Source organism: Cinclus cinclus, chromosome 20 (genome assembly GCF_963662255.1).
Source record: "Cinclus cinclus chromosome 20, bCinCin1.1, whole genome shotgun sequence".
NCBI lineage: Eukaryota > Metazoa > Chordata > Aves > Passeriformes > Cinclidae > Cinclus > Cinclus cinclus.
The window spans coordinates 9098663-9116923 of record NC_085065.1 but is presented as its reverse complement, the minus strand read 5'-3'; the positions used below and the strand labels follow the sequence as shown (position 1 = coordinate 9116923).

At 41.8% G+C, this 18261-nt stretch overlaps 2 protein-coding genes across 2 annotated transcripts; one reads left to right on the top strand and one right to left on the bottom strand.

The window, feature by feature from the left end:
- The first annotated feature begins 1095 nt into the window (after positions 1-1095).
- POLG2 (DNA polymerase gamma 2, accessory subunit) lies at positions 1096-6170 on the top strand. The gene is made up of 8 exons (XM_062506569.1): positions 1096-1594; positions 1923-2070; positions 2209-2314; positions 2677-2850; positions 3840-3980; positions 4783-4863; positions 5008-5108; positions 5977-6170. The coding sequence occupies exons 1-8, from the start codon at positions 1096-1098 to the stop codon at positions 6140-6142; spliced, it is 1416 nt and encodes a 471-aa protein (XP_062362553.1). The 3' UTR covers positions 6143-6170.
- Positions 6146-11876, bottom strand: MILR1 (mast cell immunoglobulin like receptor 1). The gene is made up of 8 exons (XM_062506350.1): positions 11843-11876; positions 11706-11750; positions 10584-10871; positions 10050-10334; positions 9427-9540; positions 8910-8999; positions 8018-8080; positions 6146-6287 (listed from the first exon to the last, which is right to left on the bottom strand). The coding sequence occupies exons 1-8, from the start codon at positions 11874-11876 to the stop codon at positions 6235-6237; spliced, it is 972 nt and encodes a 323-aa protein (XP_062362334.1). The 3' UTR covers positions 6146-6234.
- Between the last annotated feature and the right edge of the window lie 6385 nt (positions 11877-18261).

Genomic DNA, 18261 nt, shown 5'->3' with positions numbered 1-18261 from the left:
ACGAAACTTGCCTGCTGTGCTTGTGCAGGCGGGAGTCGCAGCTCCTGCCGCTGACCCAGTGCCCTACTAAGGAACTCGGCTCGCCAGGGCCGGGCCCGGGGAGGGGGCTGCGCCGCCCGGGATTATCCCAGCCCGAGCCTTCCCAGCCTGCGGCGTGCGGACGGGTTCCTGGCTCGGCAGCGCCACCAGCTCGTGCTGCAGCGACTGTGGAAATTTCCACCGCTCTGCCCGCGCCAGCCGGGGCGGCCGCGGGGAGCCGGGAGGCCTCGCCCGCGCTCTTGGCAGCGGCTCCGCGGCGCCGCCCCCGCCTCGGCTCTGCCTGCTGCCTTTATGCGCCTCGCATGGGCTCCGGAGAGGCTGTTCCCCAGGAAGGGCCCCGTGCGGCTGCAGCGTGTTCCGGTGGCAGCGCGGGCAGGCTCTGTCCCGTTGTCCCCCTCCCAGTCCCCCAGGGCTGGTGAGCACTGGACGTCTCCGTCCCACAGGGGCAGGCCAGGTGTGACCCCTGGCATGTGCGGCCTTGTTGCCGCTGTTGGGGCTCTCTAAAATTAGAGTTTGGTTTATAAAAGAGACATTGTTTATTCCTGCGCGGGGCTCGAGGTTGACTCCGGGTATCAAGCACACCAAGCGGTAAAAAGTTACAATTTTTTACAGTAAAACAAGAGCCCACCTACCGAATGCACATTCTCCGCCTACCCCACTGTATGTTTATTTGTGTGATGAGCTATTACTCAATGCTTGAAACGAGTTCTTTTATTCAGCAACTTCTATTGTAGAAGTTACATGACAGCATTAGTTTACAAAAGGCGAGAAAATTCAGCTGCAAGACGTCAATTCCTTGAGCAGAAGTGATCTGGCGGCATGGTTACGGTTACAAAAGGTGAGAAGATTCAGCCTGGGGACACACCATTGTCATTGTCGCCCCGGACACTCCCTGACCTTCGGCGCGCGCTCCCGCCTAGAGTTCCACCGCGCATGCGCAGCCGTCGTGCCCTTCCCCCGTCCCTCTTCCCGCGCGGGGAGCTGCGCGTGCGCAATTGGCTGCCCCCACTTCTTCTCCCCCCCCCCCCCCCCTTTCCTTCGTGAGGGAGCGATAAGATGGCGCAGGGCTGCCGCTGGTGTGGCCGCGCCGCCCTAGGACAGCCGAGGCGGCGGCGAGTCCCGGCGTGGGCGGAACCGGCCGGGTGCTCGGCGCGGCCGTACTCGGAGGGCCGCGGTGCCGCCGAGGCGGCGGGCTGGGCGGAGCTGCTGGAGGTGTGCTGGCGGCGGCACTTCCTACGGGGCGGTGCGGGGCCGCTGCCCTGGAGCGCCTACCTGAGCGGCCGCCACCCCGGCTTCGGGCCCCTGGGCGCGGCGCTGCGCGCTAACCTGGCGGCGCAGTGGTGGGACTCGGCGCTGCCCGTGCGGGAGCAGGTGTTCCCCGTGGACGCCGCGCTCCACGGCCCGCCTGGCGCTCCGCGGGACGCGCGGGGGCTGCGGCTGCTGCACCCGGAGACGCTGCGCGAAGCCCTCCAGGGTTGTGGGCAGAATCCTGGCGGCCCAGCCCTGGAAGAAGTGCTGGGGGCCGCGGGGGTGCTGCGGGAGAGCCTCCTGCCCGGTATGTCCCGGGCGGCTCCGCTCAGCCTTCACCCTGCGCACGAGTTTCTTGCTGGGAGCGAAGGAAATATTCCTTTTGTAGTCTGTGAATTTGTGTGCTTTTCAAGGACCCGACCGGTACAAGTGGGCAGCGAATGTGCTCCCCGTAATTTGGGGGAAAGCACATTAAAATCAACGCGCCCGTGTCTGCAAAGCATCAATGCTAGTAAAGATAGTGGGACTGCATGTACAAACAACACGTGTATAATTGTGCTTAATTTGTTCTTGGTAGAGTTAAAACGTCAAAAACTTTCCTGTGGCCACTAAAACCAGGGCTTTGTTTTCTGTAGGTGTTCTGGCACAATATGTTAGCTGCTTAGAGCTGGTGAACAGAAGACTGCCCTATGGCCTTGCTCAAATTGGAGTGTGCTTTCATTCTGTTCCAGAAAGTGAACGTTCTGTTCCAGGAAATGAACACCAGAACAAAAACTGTGCAAGGTAGAGTAATAGAGGAGTTAATCCCTTATCATACCTAAACCAGCTGTTTCACTTGTGGATTATTTTTGAATAGTGTTTCTTGCTTTTCCCCTGTTATTTCCCAAGGTGTTAACTTGCTGCCCTTGCTGTTGTTTAAAGAATAGGCGAGAGGACCACGTCTTTGCTTGCATGGTTTAGTTCTCCCAGAACTGCAGGACAGTGGCTCGATTACTGGCTACGCCAGAGACTCCAGTGGTGGAGAAAGGTAACACCTTATCCATGGAGAATCTTGGCTTGCTCCTTTATATCTCGGGGGGAAATAGTCATCCTGGTTGGTTTTATGGCTTTACATTGCTGGCCTGTTCTAGGCATTGAAATTTTTCATGGAAATTGAAGTTGATGACAAACCCGTTAAGTAGTTTATACCATGACTTGCAGAAGGGTGAATGTTTTGTGTTTGTCAGTGATGTGAGATGAAAATGCCATGAAACAGCCAGGAGATTTGGGCTTTAACTTATAAAAACCTTTTGCTGAATATCAGAGACTTCAGTTTGCATTGCAGACTTGTTTTTTGTAGTTACTGTGGGATTCACAGTAGTGATCCCCTCTTACACCTCTTACTCTCAGTTTGCTGTAGGCCCGTCTAACTTCAGCAGCAGTGACTTTCAAGATGAAGAAGGCAGAAGAGGATTTAAGTTACATTACAGCTTTCCTTGGGGGACAGAAACAATAGAAACACTGAAGAACCTTGGTGATACTAAACTGTTACAAGTGTATCCAGGACAGAGATCAAAATTACTTGTAAGCTTTATTGTATTAAACATCATTCCTGATAAAGATGGTAATGCGTGAGGGAAATGGTTTCTTTTTTGATCCAGTTGCTTAGCATGTGGCTGGCTTTTTATTAATTTGTTGCAAAAGTAGTACAGTTGATGACTCTGCACACAGACCTTCATTTTCAAAAGCTGATAAAATACTGTTTGGTACTTTTTTTTTTGGCAAGGAATTCTTTAAAATTAGAAATGAGCTCTATTGACAAGGCAGCTGTTGTCAGTGGCATAGCCTTTACCTGTATCTGTGAGTAGATGTAAATACAAACTCAGTCTATGTCTTGCACTGTTCAGTTTGCATCAAAAAGAGCCTGTAAATGTGAGGGGTTTTTTTCTTGCTGTATCTTGTTCACTTTCACATATGTAGAAGGTTTTGTGTACTAATGGGTTAAAAAACGGCTTTATAGAAAAAAGGGGGATGGACCAGAAAGAAACCTCTCCACTGAATATGTTGAAGAGGGACAAACCTCTAATAAATGGTTATGTTTGGAGTTAGGCTGAACAGATAAAACCAGAGTAATTTTGTATTTTACCAGTAAATTGCAACCTTCTCCTTCTCATGACAGTCCTGTCTTTCCTGCTTTTGCAGTTTATTTCTACAAAACTGGGTTATGTAGGGATTTCTCAGAATGTGGGGACTCATGGTCACTTGAAAGTAATCTACAAACCTTCAAAAGAAAATGTAGAATTTCAAGTGTATTTGTCATAGATTTAAATTTATGATCAAAATAGCAGAGCAAGAAACTATTTCCATCCTGCCCTGTCCTGCTTTCCCCACTGTTCCAGCCTTACCTGCTTACACATACACAGCTAAGATTGCTGGTAATATTTTACATAAATATCTGTATTTTAAATGTAATAAGAGTTCTTGAGCTCAGTGTTTCATTACACATTTAAAGCAAGCAAAAAGCTTTTGGGGACAATCCTTTCTGTTTTCCTATGTGGGCTTTTTCTCTTCAGGGCCGAGATGGAAGGAAGAATGTCATCCCTCATGTTCTGTCTGTGAGTGGGAATCTGGACCGAGGAGTGTTAGCATATCTCTTTGATTCTCTACAGCTAGTTGAGAATCCATTAACAGCAAAGAAAAATTCACAGAGAAAGGTAACTTTATGTAGAAAATGTAAGAAAATAAGTACAGGCCCCCCCAGACAATATGGTAAATTCAAGCATGGCAATGTCTTTTTTTCCACGTGGCCATCCTGATCCCTTCCCAATGGGTGCAGACTGAACCCCCTCAATGGCAGCACCAGGCTGGCCCCACGGCACAGCCTCTGTCACCCACATAAGCAATTTTTCTCATTCTGAGGTCCCCTTTCCTGTTTCACCCTTTTCTCTGATCAATGGGTAGGCTCTTGCCATGTAAGTGATGGAGATAAGAGAAATTGGAATGTAGGTGCAGTTTGTGGAAAAGAGCAATTTGTTTTTTCCAGCAGCATTTGAAAGTGGCTGAGAAGAGTAGAAAAAGTGGGTCACAGGTGGTGATGGGGCATTTCTCCAAGGACCATCATTCTCCCCACTTTGATCCTGTTTTCTGGAGTTTGAGTGCTGGCAGGCAGTGCCTGTTACCCAGGCAGCTGTTTGGGCTTTAAGAACAGGCAGTAGACTGGATGGGAACTGCCTGCTGGGTTGGCTGTCATTGCTTTGGCTCTGTTCAAGATGATGGAGCTCTGCTAACCAATCTTCATCTATTTTCTGGAGCTCAGCCAAAATAGAGTAATTTCTGCCCTGTGAATGTAACTGGGCTGTGTGTGTAAAATACAGCTTGCTTCTAATTCAGGATTTTGTGCTGTGAGAACATTTTTGTATGTTTATTTTCACTTAAAAACCCCTGCTATTTTCTAGTTCTGTTTAGAATTGCATGCGAAATACATTTAGTAATCTCTTGGTTTTTATAAATGTTTAGGTACTTAAGCTTCATCCTTGCTTAGCACCCCTTAAAGTAGCCTTGGATGTAGGAAAAGGTCCAACAACAGAGCTGAGGCAGGTATGTTGTAAGAGAGTATTTTAATTTTGAGCATTGACTCTCCCTGTAATCTGTTACAATTGCTAAGAGTTTTAATGGTTTCTTTGTATAGAGTCTCAAACCCTCAAAGTCAGTCTTTTAACTTCTGTTGTTAAATGAATACAGGTTTGTCAAGGATTATTCAATGAGCTGACAGAAAATGGAATTTCTGTATGGCCAGGTTATCTGGAAACTGTGCACGCGTCTCTGGAACATCTTTATACAAAGTAAGGAGAAACAGTTTTTTGTAATTTAAGCTATGAAGGTCAAAGATGACTTTCTGTGGACTGCTGTAAATATGCCTTTTTTCAGTAGGAAGTTGAGTGCAGTGACTGACTAAAGTGGATCCTGAACTACAGACTGGGATTCAAGTAGTTTTATTATGCAAAGCATATATCAGATGATTTTTAAAATTAAGTGAAGTGGAAGCCTTTCTCATTTTGCTGTTATTTCCATGGAACTGTGAAATGCCTTTTAAAAATTCTCATGTAGAAAACAAATTTCTTCAGATAAATTATAAGCTTGCAGAACTGTTTCCCACCCTCATCCCCATTTTTGCATCTGGTCTGGTTCTGTGTTTCATTCTTAAGCGCTATTTCAAACAACCCACTGTGTCTAGTCTTGAACTTGACAGTTCTTCCAGTGGAATCATTGCCATTAGTGATGTGATGGAATTGTTTGTGGATATAAAACCAGGTATTCCATTTGGGGACTTCATGTATGATTTGTTGACAAGGAATGCATGTGGGGCATATGGCTACTCATGTCAAAGCATCTTGATGAGTGTTTCTGAGAGAAAAGAAATGCAACTTCATGTGCAGTAAAACAAAGTCAGAAAGATAAATTCTGCTTGTACAAAAATACTCTTTTAATAGGTTACTAAATAAGATTCTTTTCATATACTAAAGTAGCTAAGTAATTTAAAGAAATGTAATCAGGAAAGCAAGGAATAGCAACAAGAAAACTGGAGGTGTCACACCAGACTTAGTGCAATACAGCAGAACTATTTACAGTTTATGGTCATTTGTGTGTAAGTTACCTGATTTTTTTTTCCATGCACCAAAAGCAGTAACAGGTGGGTTTTTCTCTCTGCAGGTATGATGAGATGAGTATTCCTTTCATGGTCTTGATAAGTGATGGCACTCTAGAGAATGGAGTGGTCCAGCTGAGAAGCAGAGATACCACCATGAAGGAAATGATGCACATTTCCAGGCTGAAGGACTTTTTAATTAAGTATGTTACATCAGCCAAAAATGTGTAAACTTGTTGAATAAAAGGATTTTCTTAGACATCTTTGCCTGAACTGGTTTCAGCGTTGTCATGGACTCAGTGGTTTCTTTGCAAACAGTCCTGCTAAAACTTGGTGGTGCATCTGTTTTCTGTCAAGTCTGGGTCTTCCAGGTTACCTTGGAAAAAGGGAAGAGAAAAATGCATCCCTTATTAGCAAGGCTAACCATATTCTTGTTCATATCTTTGGTTTTATTATACTGTGAAAGTGCTCCATCCTAAGCTAAAAATTCAGCTTTCCTCTGTATTGCTGACACACTTGTGATCTCTGCTGGAAAATGGTATTTTATATAAAAGACTTCCAAATCCTAAGTGTTTTAATAACATCAGCATCTTTGTACTGTTTGTAGGAATGTATTTTAGTCACATGGCTTCAGTTCTTAAACATGTAAGCTACTTCATCTTGCACATGAGAAACACAAAAAAATCAGAAATATACTACCAAGAGTAATGGAGGAACACATTTAAATAAATTATGTTTTTTAATGAACATTTCTGTGGACAAAATATCTGTGTGTATAAAATGGTGGAAAAAGACTAATGTGTGATCATATTTTTCCTGTGCCTAAGCATGGTGGTTAAAATCAGATACAAGACTTTGCAGAGATACAAAGCTGTGTATTTTTGATCTTGTCTAGATTTCCAGTGCCTGTACAGCTTGTTCAGTCCCTGCGTAAAGTGCTGAGGGTTTGTGCAGCAAGGCCCATGGCCTCTGATAGTCATCAGTGTCATGAAACACAAGAACTTGCCTTAAAATTTTCTACTACCATGGTGCTTACTTAGCTATAAATGAATTACTTGTAACAACAATAATAATTGCAGTATAGACTATGCTAGATATAATCAAGGTTAGCATAATGTGACTTCCTGAACTCAGGGAATTCTAAATAAGCTGGCTATGGAATGGTATTAAAACAATCCAGCAATATCACAGAAACAGCCTGTAGCAGGATATAGAATTTATTTTTAAGTCAACTGTCCCAAAATTGATTTTAGCAACCTATCCCTACCCTGAGAGCTGAAGTACTGTTGAACTGAGAAATTGCCATTCTTGCAGGTACATAGAGGCCAAATACAGATCCTCTAGTGCCCAAGAGGGATGGTTTTTCTTTTTTCGTTACACTGGACAAAAGCCTTTTGATTGTCTTATGTCTGCAAACAATCCTGTTTCTACTTTAGCAGAATTTTTAAATGTTCAGGAACTTAGAATTACATGTAAAGCTTTCACCCAGATCTAAGTTTTATCTGTTTGCTTTTTCTCAAAAGTTGAAGTTCTTAGATATTATGGCTCTGAGATTTTGCTTAGAAAGTGAGCTGCACTGTCTACAATCTGATTAGGCCAGGAAATTGGTATCTAAACATCATCTCTTTGTATGTAGCTTGCTGGAACTTAGCAGATTTGAGGGCTGAAAAATTCTTTAAAAGTATGTGATTAAGTTAATCAGAAAAAAGTCATACCTGGTACTCAGTCTCTGATGAGGACCTTTGAATAGACTGTGGAACATGCCCTCTTCCCTGCTAAGAGCCAAAGTAACAATTCATAATTGCTTTTTTGGTGTAGGTACACAGAAGAATTAATGTTACATCAGCAATGTGGTTACTAATAACATCTTCAGCGTGGTTTCATAGTGAGGCTGTTGAATTTGCCATAGGATGGCTTGTTGGGGTTTTTCTTTCTTATTTTCCCCTCTCCTCAAAACACTTCTAAAGCTATTTTAGTTTTTCCATTGTAACTAAGCATTTTTATAAGTAATTGCAAATATTTAAGCCCTGCTTCCACCCAGCAAACTCCCCTCAAAACGTATTTGTGTGCATGAGGTATTCCAGTATTATAGCTTGAAGTTTTTACCTTTTTCCTCTTCTCTCCTAATAACAGAAAAGTTGATGTATTCTTCTTCTGGTTTAACAGGTTCTGGATTAAAGATGATGAACAGCAGTTAACTCAGTTACAAACAACTTGAATCAGACTTTTTTTCTATAATCTTGAAACAAAGCAGTGAAATTCCATACTGAATATAATCATGGAGCATTCATGGGCCTTGCCAGAGCTCTTATCACTGTCCTTGCAGGCTGAGACCTGGCACAAGCAGCTGCACAGCACTGAGCTGACCCAGCAGGGCATGAACAGGAAGGCAAGTTTGTTTGGAGACAGTTACTCCATTTGGATATTTAGAAATGGGAAACATTAGTGCTTTTGCTATTGGTTTGTATAGGTTTGTTTTAGTTTGTTTGTTTGAAAAGAAGCATTCACATTCAAGGCAAATGTAGAAACGTGCAAGTTCAGAGCATTGTGGCTGTCAGGTAATGTCTTCATTATTGTATGTTTTCTGCAATTCAAGTACTGAAATCTCTTAACATAGGTCAGTTGCTTTGTTGTCACTTCATAATTTCAGTCTGAACTGACTTTGAATCTTGCCAAACTTAGGATTTGAATAAAGAACTAAAATGGTTCAATTTTGAACAGAATGCAGGAGCTATGTGAGCTTTATTTTGCTACAGCTTCATCTATCTCACTCTTGTCTATTAGTAAATGGCCATTACACCACTTTTTATTAAAAACTTAGTTTGTTTAATCAGCTGCAGTTTTGGCTGCATGGCTGTCAGATTATGCCACATATGGATTCTGAAGGATTTCAAATAATGCCTCTGCCAGGAGGGTCAGCAGGTGTCCCCTTCCCCTTCCAGTGATTTTGCAGTACCTGAAGAAACCTGCCTTACTGCAGGGGATGACAGGAGCTTACCAATCTCTGAGTATATGACTTCATTTTCAAACTCCTCTGCATTCACTGTTGAGGTAAGGCCAATTGAGGGCCTGGTAGACTTAAATTTTTCTGTAAATTGTAAAAGAAAAACACGTGTGTATGTGTATGTACATATGTGTGTGTGTGTATATATATATTTCTTAGAAATTAACAGTTTCAATGTATTTTTTAATATTTGGAGATATCAAGTAATATCATTTTCACAGTCAAAACTATTCTTTAACCAAGGACATTTTAATAATTTCCCTTTCCAGTGAGATCAAATTCCTGCCAGTGTTTTTGTGTGTTACATTAGCTGTTGCTTTGCCTCCCCCACCCCAAATCTTTCATCTAAAACACAGTTCAGAGATTTGGCCTTGTCAACGTCTTGTTAAGCTGCCAGTGGAGGAGACTCAACTACAGGCTAAAATACCAGGAGCTACTCTACTGAAAATGGGATGTTTACACAGTAAAATATATTGACAACAAAAGTGAAACAGACATTCAAGTAACTCACTTGCTTTATACAAAGGAATTATGAAAAATGGAATTGCCAGAGCAAATCCTATTATGAGTAGTAGCAGGATCAGCCCAAGAGAAATTATCAGAGGTTGAGAATGACTTCTCTCTTCTGCCAAAAAGAAGGAAAAAAAAGTGTTTATGCAATGAAGTGTTGCTTCATATGTTAAGTATTTTTTTGTAAAATGTAATCAAGACCTGAAATTTCTTTCAGTTTTTAGATTAACTGGGGTTAATGTAACTGTTCCTGTGAATCCCAAGGGCTCTCTGCCCCAGCAGAAGGAAGGCAGCTTGCTGGTGCCAGTTAAGCTCTTTCATAGGACAGGGAGAAAAATGAAACGAGACTTTCTCCAAGGTGGACCAGGGGTCTCTTGTAAAAGTGAGTCTTTTACAGACATCCTCCATGGTCATTTCAACTTCTACTGCTATCTAGGATGCATGAAATTCTATGGTTTTGCATTAATTTTAAAGCAACAACTTTCCTTTTTTAATTAAAAAAATTGTATTTTGAGCATCACATTGCAGGGACAAAATACCTGGCTAAAAACTTGTTTAGTTAAAACATTCTGAATGTTGTGTGATCCCAGTTTGTCAACAGCAGCAACCTCTTTTCATTCGTACCTGCTAATGTAAAGTTGAAACCGTTGCTGTATTTTGTATTATTGGGAAAACTGTTACTAGCTTTGCATTTATAGGTTCCAAAGTCTCTAAGGGAATTGATAAATAGAAAAATCACAGCTGCTTCCCTCTTCTGCATCGTCTTTTGGGGAGAAATATTTTGTTTTCCTTTGAAGAATAGATATGTGATGGGAAGGGATCCGTTCTCCGAGAAACAGGACAGGGTCACGTTCTGGCCTTTCTTTGCCTGAGAGGTGGGTGAGCTCAGCACTGGTTTGGAAATTGGCTCTGTAGAAAGAAAACTGAAAAGTCTGAATCACAGAGTACAGGACAAACTCCAGGCAAGATTTGGAGTGAAGTGGCAACACTGTCAAAAGAGCTGGGCACGGAGGATGGAGGGGTTGAGAGCCCGGGCAGGAGAGCACTGCTAGCTCCTGAGGTGAGAACAGCAGTAAAGTTCAGCTCCTCAGTCAAGAAAAGAGATGGCTGTGTGCCCCTGCAATAACCAGTGCTGGGAAGGTGTACAGCAAGACGTACCTATGAGGGTGAAGTTGAGGCTGTTGCTGTATTTTCCACCACTGAAGTTGTTATACTCAGCTTTGCACTTGTATTCCCCCACATCGCTGGCAGAGCTGAGGGTCAGGGTGAACAGGGCAGGGGTCAAGTCTGACCTGTTCAAAGCAGATACCTGCTGGTTGTGCTTGAACAGTGTGTATCTGACAGGTGGAGATCCAGGCTGAGAGAGGCAGGAGAGAGTGACATTCTGCTTCATCACCACGTTGAGAGTCCCCTGAACCAGTATAAGCTTGGGATTGGATAGCATCTCTGGAAAGAAAAAACTTTTGAGTGAGTTGATAGTACCTATGACCCAAGAAAGCCTCAGATTTTTCCTGAAATATGTTGACAACCAAGCCATGCTTATTTGTGTTGAAATGGGCCATTATATTTTTCCACCTCTAATTAGCAGGCTCAATTACTCAATTACCTTTCAAAACCAGAATCCAGCTTCACACATGATGAAGAGTGTCTGTTTTCATGCAAAAGGAGCACAGCCACACAAAACCCACAGATGTGTTCAGATGAACCACCAACAATACTTTTGAACTACAGCAGCAGTTAAAATAATAGAAGTATATAAGATTAAATCAAATATTGTGGAGCGTTATTTGTAGGAGAAAGTAACCTTAAGTATTAGTTGAGAGGTAGCATGTGAACCCGAAAGCAAAAGCAGTATTTTATTTGTAGCTGTCTTACTAACAGACAGAACTAACCTTATGTAAGTAGATTGAACATTTGAACAGTAGCAATAAGGTCTTTGATAGTCTCTCAGTTTTGTTTCCTTTCATGATCTTATACAAATGAATTTGCAATAAAAACCTCTCTTTCCATAGAAAATGGTACTGAACTAGTCATGACTAAAATTAATTACATGTCTATGGGAAAAAAAAATGTTTCAATGAGTTAAAGCAATTTTGGCTTTACATACAGGTCAGCAAAGAGATGGTTAACTTTGTATAGAAACTTTTAAATTGACTCACTGCACAGAGAGGCAAAAGGTTTAATTTGGTGTGAAATTTTTCGACATTTTTTAATCCCCCATTTTTTTTGGATAACAGTCAATCTCAGCACATACCTCAAAATCAACAAAAGAGAACCTACCTTTGGCATTTGCAGTAGTTTTCTGTATCTGCCGAGACATTTGAGCTAAGAGAAGAAAAAGAAAAGCTTTCAGACAAGAAACAGTGGTTCTGGTTTAGAAATATTTGTAATATGAAAGAAACATGTCATTGGCTTACGGTAGGAAAACAGAAGAATTGTGAGAAAAAACATTATTTGAGCAAGAGAGCTGGTGGAGTTACATGACAGAGGTCTTTCTTCTGAAGGAGATGGAGGAGTGGCTCTAGGACTTGAGGAAGTTCTAAATATGGAAACTGTGCTGATCAGTGCTGATCTTTACTCATGTTTTTGTGGAAAATTTTGTCCTATCCCACGTCCAGGTACATTTAGCAGGCAGAGGACTGGGCAAAGAGAGGAGCGGGTGGGGTGGGGAGCAGCAGTTTGGGACACGGGTGGATGTTGTGTCCAGCTGTCCTGAGATGTGGCTGATGTGAGCAGCACTGACTCCTGTGAGCTGTGTGGCAGAGCCATCCTGCCCTGCAGTTCAGAACCAGGGGGTCACTGAGGGTGGAAAAGGCCTCTTAAAGCATTGAGTTCAACCCCAGCACTGCCAGGTCAACCACTAAACTGTCCCCAAGTGTCACATCTGCGTGGCCTTAAATCCCTCCAGGTGACTCCACTGCTTCCCAGGGCAATCTGTGCCAGTGTCTGACAACCTTTTCCATGTAGAAATTTTTCCTAATATCCAGTCTAAACCTCCTCCAGTGCAGCTTGAGGCTGATTTCTCTTGTCCTATGACTTATTACTTGGGAGGAAAGGCCAACCCCCACCTTTCTTTTGGGTAGTTTTTCTAGCGCTGTTCTGGTAAGGGAATTAATGAGATCACTGATCCATATCAAAGAGACACATATTTGCTAGAAATAGTGCAAGTAATAATATAGCTGAAACTAAGGAAGTAAGTGACGCTGGGTGGGTTTTAGCAACAATATATTTTTTTAAAAATAGTCAAAAAAAGTATAGAATCTATAAAAGTTTTAAGATGTTAGTATTTATTACTCAATACAAGCCAGCTTGTTAATAAAATATTTCAGTTGCACTTCAAATACTAAGCTGTAAGGAAGTGAGATCTTGTACTAGAAGGTACAAATCTCATAAAGAATTTGAGTTCAACACTACTGCATAAACAAACGTGATGACTAATTTGATGAAGTAATCAGTAATACAAAGCTACATAATGACAGTCTTGGCAAGTAGATGTTCTTGACTCTGGGCAAAGTAAATGTCAGCTCTGCATGGGCAATGCCTTCTGCAGGACTGCAGGCCCTGTTGTACAATTGCTTACACAGAAAATAACTTAATAGTGATCCATTTCTTATTTCTTATTTCTTATTTCTTATTTCTTATTTCTTATTTCTTATTTCTTATTTCTTATTTCTTCTTATTTCTTTCTTTCCACTTTCTGAAGGCAACAAAACAAAGCCCTGGGTCATACAGAATCCCTCCCAAAATCCTTGGCTGTTACAGCATTGCAAAATCTCCTCACAGAACGTTGTGTGCATTTCCTTCCTCCTTGTTTTTTTATGGTGGAGGTTTATTTGTTTGGTTTGTTTTCTTAAATTTCTTTTAAGACAGTCTCTACCCTCAGAAATGTTTCTGATGTGGAAACGCTGTCAGCAAACCGCAAGAGCGGAACATCTTTTCCCAGCTGTCAGGAAGCACGTGTGAAAGTGCAGCTGTTGGGGAGGATGGGGCTGTTTGTGCCTTTGCTGTTGTGGGACCCTGATCTTGTCAGAAACCTTCACAAACAGCCCTCAGGTGCCCTGGACAGGCTCTGCTGTCCTGCTGGTGCTCATCTGCAACCCAGTGCTTTTTCTAAGAAGCTGTGTTGTTTTGTGTGTGGGTAAAGGGGAATAGTTAGTAAAAGGAGCTGTGAATTTGGGCATACCTTCTAAAAAATCAAAGTGTAGGTGTCATCAGAATCTCTTGTGTACTGCAGCTTTAATGGTGTGTGGGCTCCCTCAGGATGCAGAGTCTGAATGCACAGGGAAGACAAGTGCTGGTCCAAAGCCCTGGTTTCTGTTTGGAAGTGAGAAGTTTGCTTCCATCTAGATTGTTTTTCAGGCAGAGCTGGCTATTGCCTTTGGACTAAGAGGATGTTGGCTTTTTCAGGATGTGTACAAAGAGTTTTGTAGCAGTAGTAGTGTACTTGAGGGAGCTTGGAGTTCCCTTTTTATTAGATTTGCAAATTTCCTGCCTGGAATGAATGTGATTGTACATGTAAGGAGAGCTGAATATATTTGATGAAGAGTAATGAGCAGAACATTGCAGAACAGAGCAGAAGTAATCCAGCCAAAACAAGTGAGTTAAAACATCAGAAAGAGAAATATGTATCATTTGGTGCTGTGACAATATTCTGCCTCAAGTGAGCAGGTGGAAGGGAATAAGCCAAATTGAGCTCTCATTCACAAGGTCAGTTCTTTAACTTGAGGATGAAAATAGTGTAATAGCGTTCTGTAGTAAGGCTGTGATGGCTTCACACTGTGTCTGTTCTGTCACAGGCTTCCAAGGAAATTTGTGTGTTTCAGCAGAATTATAAGAATTATTATAGTTATAGTTATTCCCAGTCCCAGTTTCTCATCCTGAGAGGTCCTGCATTCTGAAGGAGCATCTGCTGCAGTGGATATTGCAGAAAGTTTCTCAGAAATCACATGGACTGACAGTTATGTCTGGTGATGAATTAAATCAAGGCTTCTGTATTGTCTGCAAAAAGGCAGGTCACTCAATACTGGATTTTCACACTCCTACTCAAAAAGACTGTGGGGGCAAGTCTGCTGTTTATTTGAAGTACATGGTGTTTGATTGTGAGAGAATTGTTTTTCTGGAGGACAAGTAAAAGAATAAGAGGAAAGGATCTATTTTCTATGCATATTTAAGATAGCTTTTAATTTCTTCTGGTTATGAATGAGAATTTTGACATAGTGAATGCTTTTCAATTGTTTGGAGATTGCAAAGAGCATGTCAGCAGGTGAAAGGAACTTTTGGGTACCCAGTTTGATAAACCTAGCAGCTCCCAAATCTCCCAAGATGAAATATTTTAAAATGGTATGTCTGTCCTCTGAATCATCTCCCAACAATGGAAAAAGAAAGAAAAAAAATTGATGAAACACTGAAAACTGGGGTTATTAATGCATTTCTCTTGGGATAAATTCAAACATCACTGCATGAAAAGTGTTCCAGACAAATGTTTTCAGGAACTGCTGTAAGAATAGAGTGCTCTGTTAGCTTAATCACTCAGCTTACTCACAGATGTAATTTTAACATTCTTCTGGTTTCTAGCATCTGATAAAAGAACATCCCCCAACCCTTCAATACTTAAAATATTTAATGAAAAAAAGAAGTTTTATAAAGAACACATATTCCAGGCCTGACTATATCTGTTTTTCAGCCTTTTCCAAGCCTTTCTTGGTGCACTCTGAGGTGTATCTGGGGAATATCTGTGCCTCTGTGCAGTCAGCCAGCAGTGACATGAGGAGCAGCAATGACTGGCTGTGTGTGGGCACCTGCAGCAGATCAGGAGCAAATCAATTCTGCCTCTTGGTTTGCACAGACCGCTGAAAGATTTTCTGTCAACTTGGATCAGCTCACTGAGTCACTACCAACTGAATTTACTCATGAAACCAATGTGGAATAATGCTTGAGGAATCAACAAGCACTATTAAAATAATGGTAAGAGAAAGAAAAATATTTCCAGGCTTAATTTTTTCTGCAGCCAGAAGTTACTGACCTCTCCTCTGTCACTGCTCATACTCTGATGCACAGCTTGAGGGTGTTTTCCAGCTGCATCTGGAAATGCTGGATGTTAAGCAAAATGAGTGCAAATCCTGGCCCACTGCCAGTAAAGGGCACTGTGTGACAGTGACAGGGTATGATACGTGTTTCTGAACTGAGGAACTTCTTCATCCACTAGTGGACAGCAGCTAAAAATGTCCTTGAGGGGCTGAGCCTGTCACACACTGTGGGCACAGAGAAAGTTTGAGGTGTAACCACAGATCGTGGTTGTATTTTAATCATCAATTGATTTCACATCTCTGGAAGTAGGGATTCCTCTCATTTGTGTAAAAGAATTTCTGAGGTACATGGAAGTGTGTGCGCTGTGTGAAATACAAATCAAGACAGATTTCTAGTGCTCTTTTTATTGTTGCACTGTGTCAGTAAGGAAGTGTAAAACCAAAGAGTAATAATTAGTTCCTGTTGTATTAAAAGTAGAAGTTGCAAGGTGAAAGCCTCAGTGATATTCTGTCATTATCAGCCTTCTGGTTCCTTTAGTTGCTTTTCCAGGTTTAATTTATGTTGCCATTTGGAGGAGGTGTTGGATATCAGTCAGCCTGTGTTTAATTGTGAAAGGGGGCAGTGAGGGAAGCCTAGTGTGCTTCACTGCCTTGCTCATCTCCCAGCAGATGGTGCCATTGTGAAATGTAATTTATACCCAGACAAAATGGGCAATTCAGAGTTTCTGTAAATAGTAGTACTTCCAGACTCCTCAAAAAAAAGGCAGTGTTAATTTCTTTAATGTTATTGTCAATATTCAAATCCACGGGGAAAAATTAATTTTTAATTCTTCTCTAGGGAGGTATAAAGAGATGCTTTTAAAACAAAAATAATTGATGTAAATATCCCACTTTCGAGAGAAGACAATATGCCCTGAAAATGTATGTAGAAAGAACTTGTTTAATTCCCAGCTCACCAGGGATTTGTCTACACTTGTGAAAACAGCAATGTTGTTATAGTTCTGTTATCTGTGAGTATACTGAAACAGGAATTGATAAGTAAGCAAAACAGTTCACAGCTGTAAGAAATCAAAGCAGTTAAACCATTATATGTGTCAAGAATGGAGGGATTAGAAATCAGAGCTGTTCTTGATTTAGTTACTGGAAAACTTGTGTTGACTTCAGTGTAGATAGACATAGATTTCTGAATTTTAAAAATTTTAAAATAAAATTCAGAAAAATCTTAAACATTTGTAGATACACCTCTATAGCAATCTACTGTATTTAAAATCAGTGAACCTACACATGAAATTACATGGAACCTCCATTATCAGTGACAAGATTTCTAAGCCCAAAAATGTTTAATCAAGAAATTAATTAGAACTGGAAGGTGACACACACGAAGCCTTCATCATTTCTGAAGAAAGTCAAGCTGCCATCAGGAATGGGCATTTGAGACTGGCAGACCAAGTCTGGGGGCCCCAGAAGTTTGGCTGGGTTTGGTGTGTGAGATGTGAGATGTCCATGCTGGAGGTCAGCACTGTGGCTGCTCTTTGCTGAGAGCACATGGAAACAAACAACTGCAGTGTGCTGGGAGCTCTGAGCTCCCTTTCCTGTCAGAAGAGACTGGCTGGAAATATTCTATTTGCAGAGGAAAAAATTTGAAAATCTTATTCAGCATTTTTCCCCTAGTTAGGGAAATAGGCTTTGCCTCTCATTTCAGCAAAGCTCTGTTCAGTTGCCAGAGCTGGTGGCTCTTAGGAAATGTCACATATGAGCAAGTAGCAGAGGATCCAGCCAGTAGAAACAGGGATTGTGAATTCCCAGATGAGGTTTTGTGTGTAAGGGTCCAATTCATTGGCAGTAGATTAAAAGTGATGATTCCCATGGGTTTCAAAGGGCATTAAGTCAGATTATAATGGCTATTCTGGCTGCTTCAGAAGGTGTGTTGCATTTCTGAAGTCAATCCTGCTTTTCCCACAGATATAATAGGGATTGAATAGAGTTCTTTATATTACGTGTATTAGAAAAGATTTGATCTTATGTAATTCAGAAATATGTATATTGAGAGATGACTATAAAATGTCTGTTAGGAAAATAAGCATTGGTGTTACTGACACAGGTACTTTAAGTTTACATCCTTTAGGTTAATGTGGTTTCCAGTTAAGCATGGAAGATGGTCTCAAAATGTTCTTGTGTATTTGAAATATTTTTCTCTCAAGTTTCATGTTATTTATGCCTAAATTCCTTCAGTAGAATTTAATTCTTGGGTTTTGGTCAATAGCTGCTTAATTTTCCTCTTCAAGACAATGTTGAGGCTTGTCAGGAATATGACAGCTTAATCAGCTTTAGAGTCTTGTGAAATGGACTTCACTTGGGAGCGACATCTGGCAGCAGCCTCAGGTTTTGGCACCATTAAACCTTAATCCTGAGCTATTTCATCCTAAAACTGGCCTTTCCACTTGAGCCTGAAACTAGCCTGGCTCTGATCTGAGCCCCGCTGGCCCTCTCTGAAGGACATTGGCCCACCCTCACCTCTCCTTCCTCCACCAGGGCTCAGAGGAACCTTTGTCCCCTCGTGGGAAAGACTGATGTGGTTTTGCTGAGCTTTTTATGTCCTGCCGAATTCTTTTATGGGGAAAGGGGGAAGGGGAAAATCTCCTTCCTTCCTATTTTTTTGTTACCAATAGCAAAAGTTGATCTACCTTTGTTCTCCACCTGCCACGTGTCCTCCTACTCTTTTCCTTTACCTGTCTCTGGGGACCATGGCTGGCAGCTGGCCAAGCCACCAGTCTTTTGTTGATGGTTGTTTCAAACAGCCTGGGCTGAGC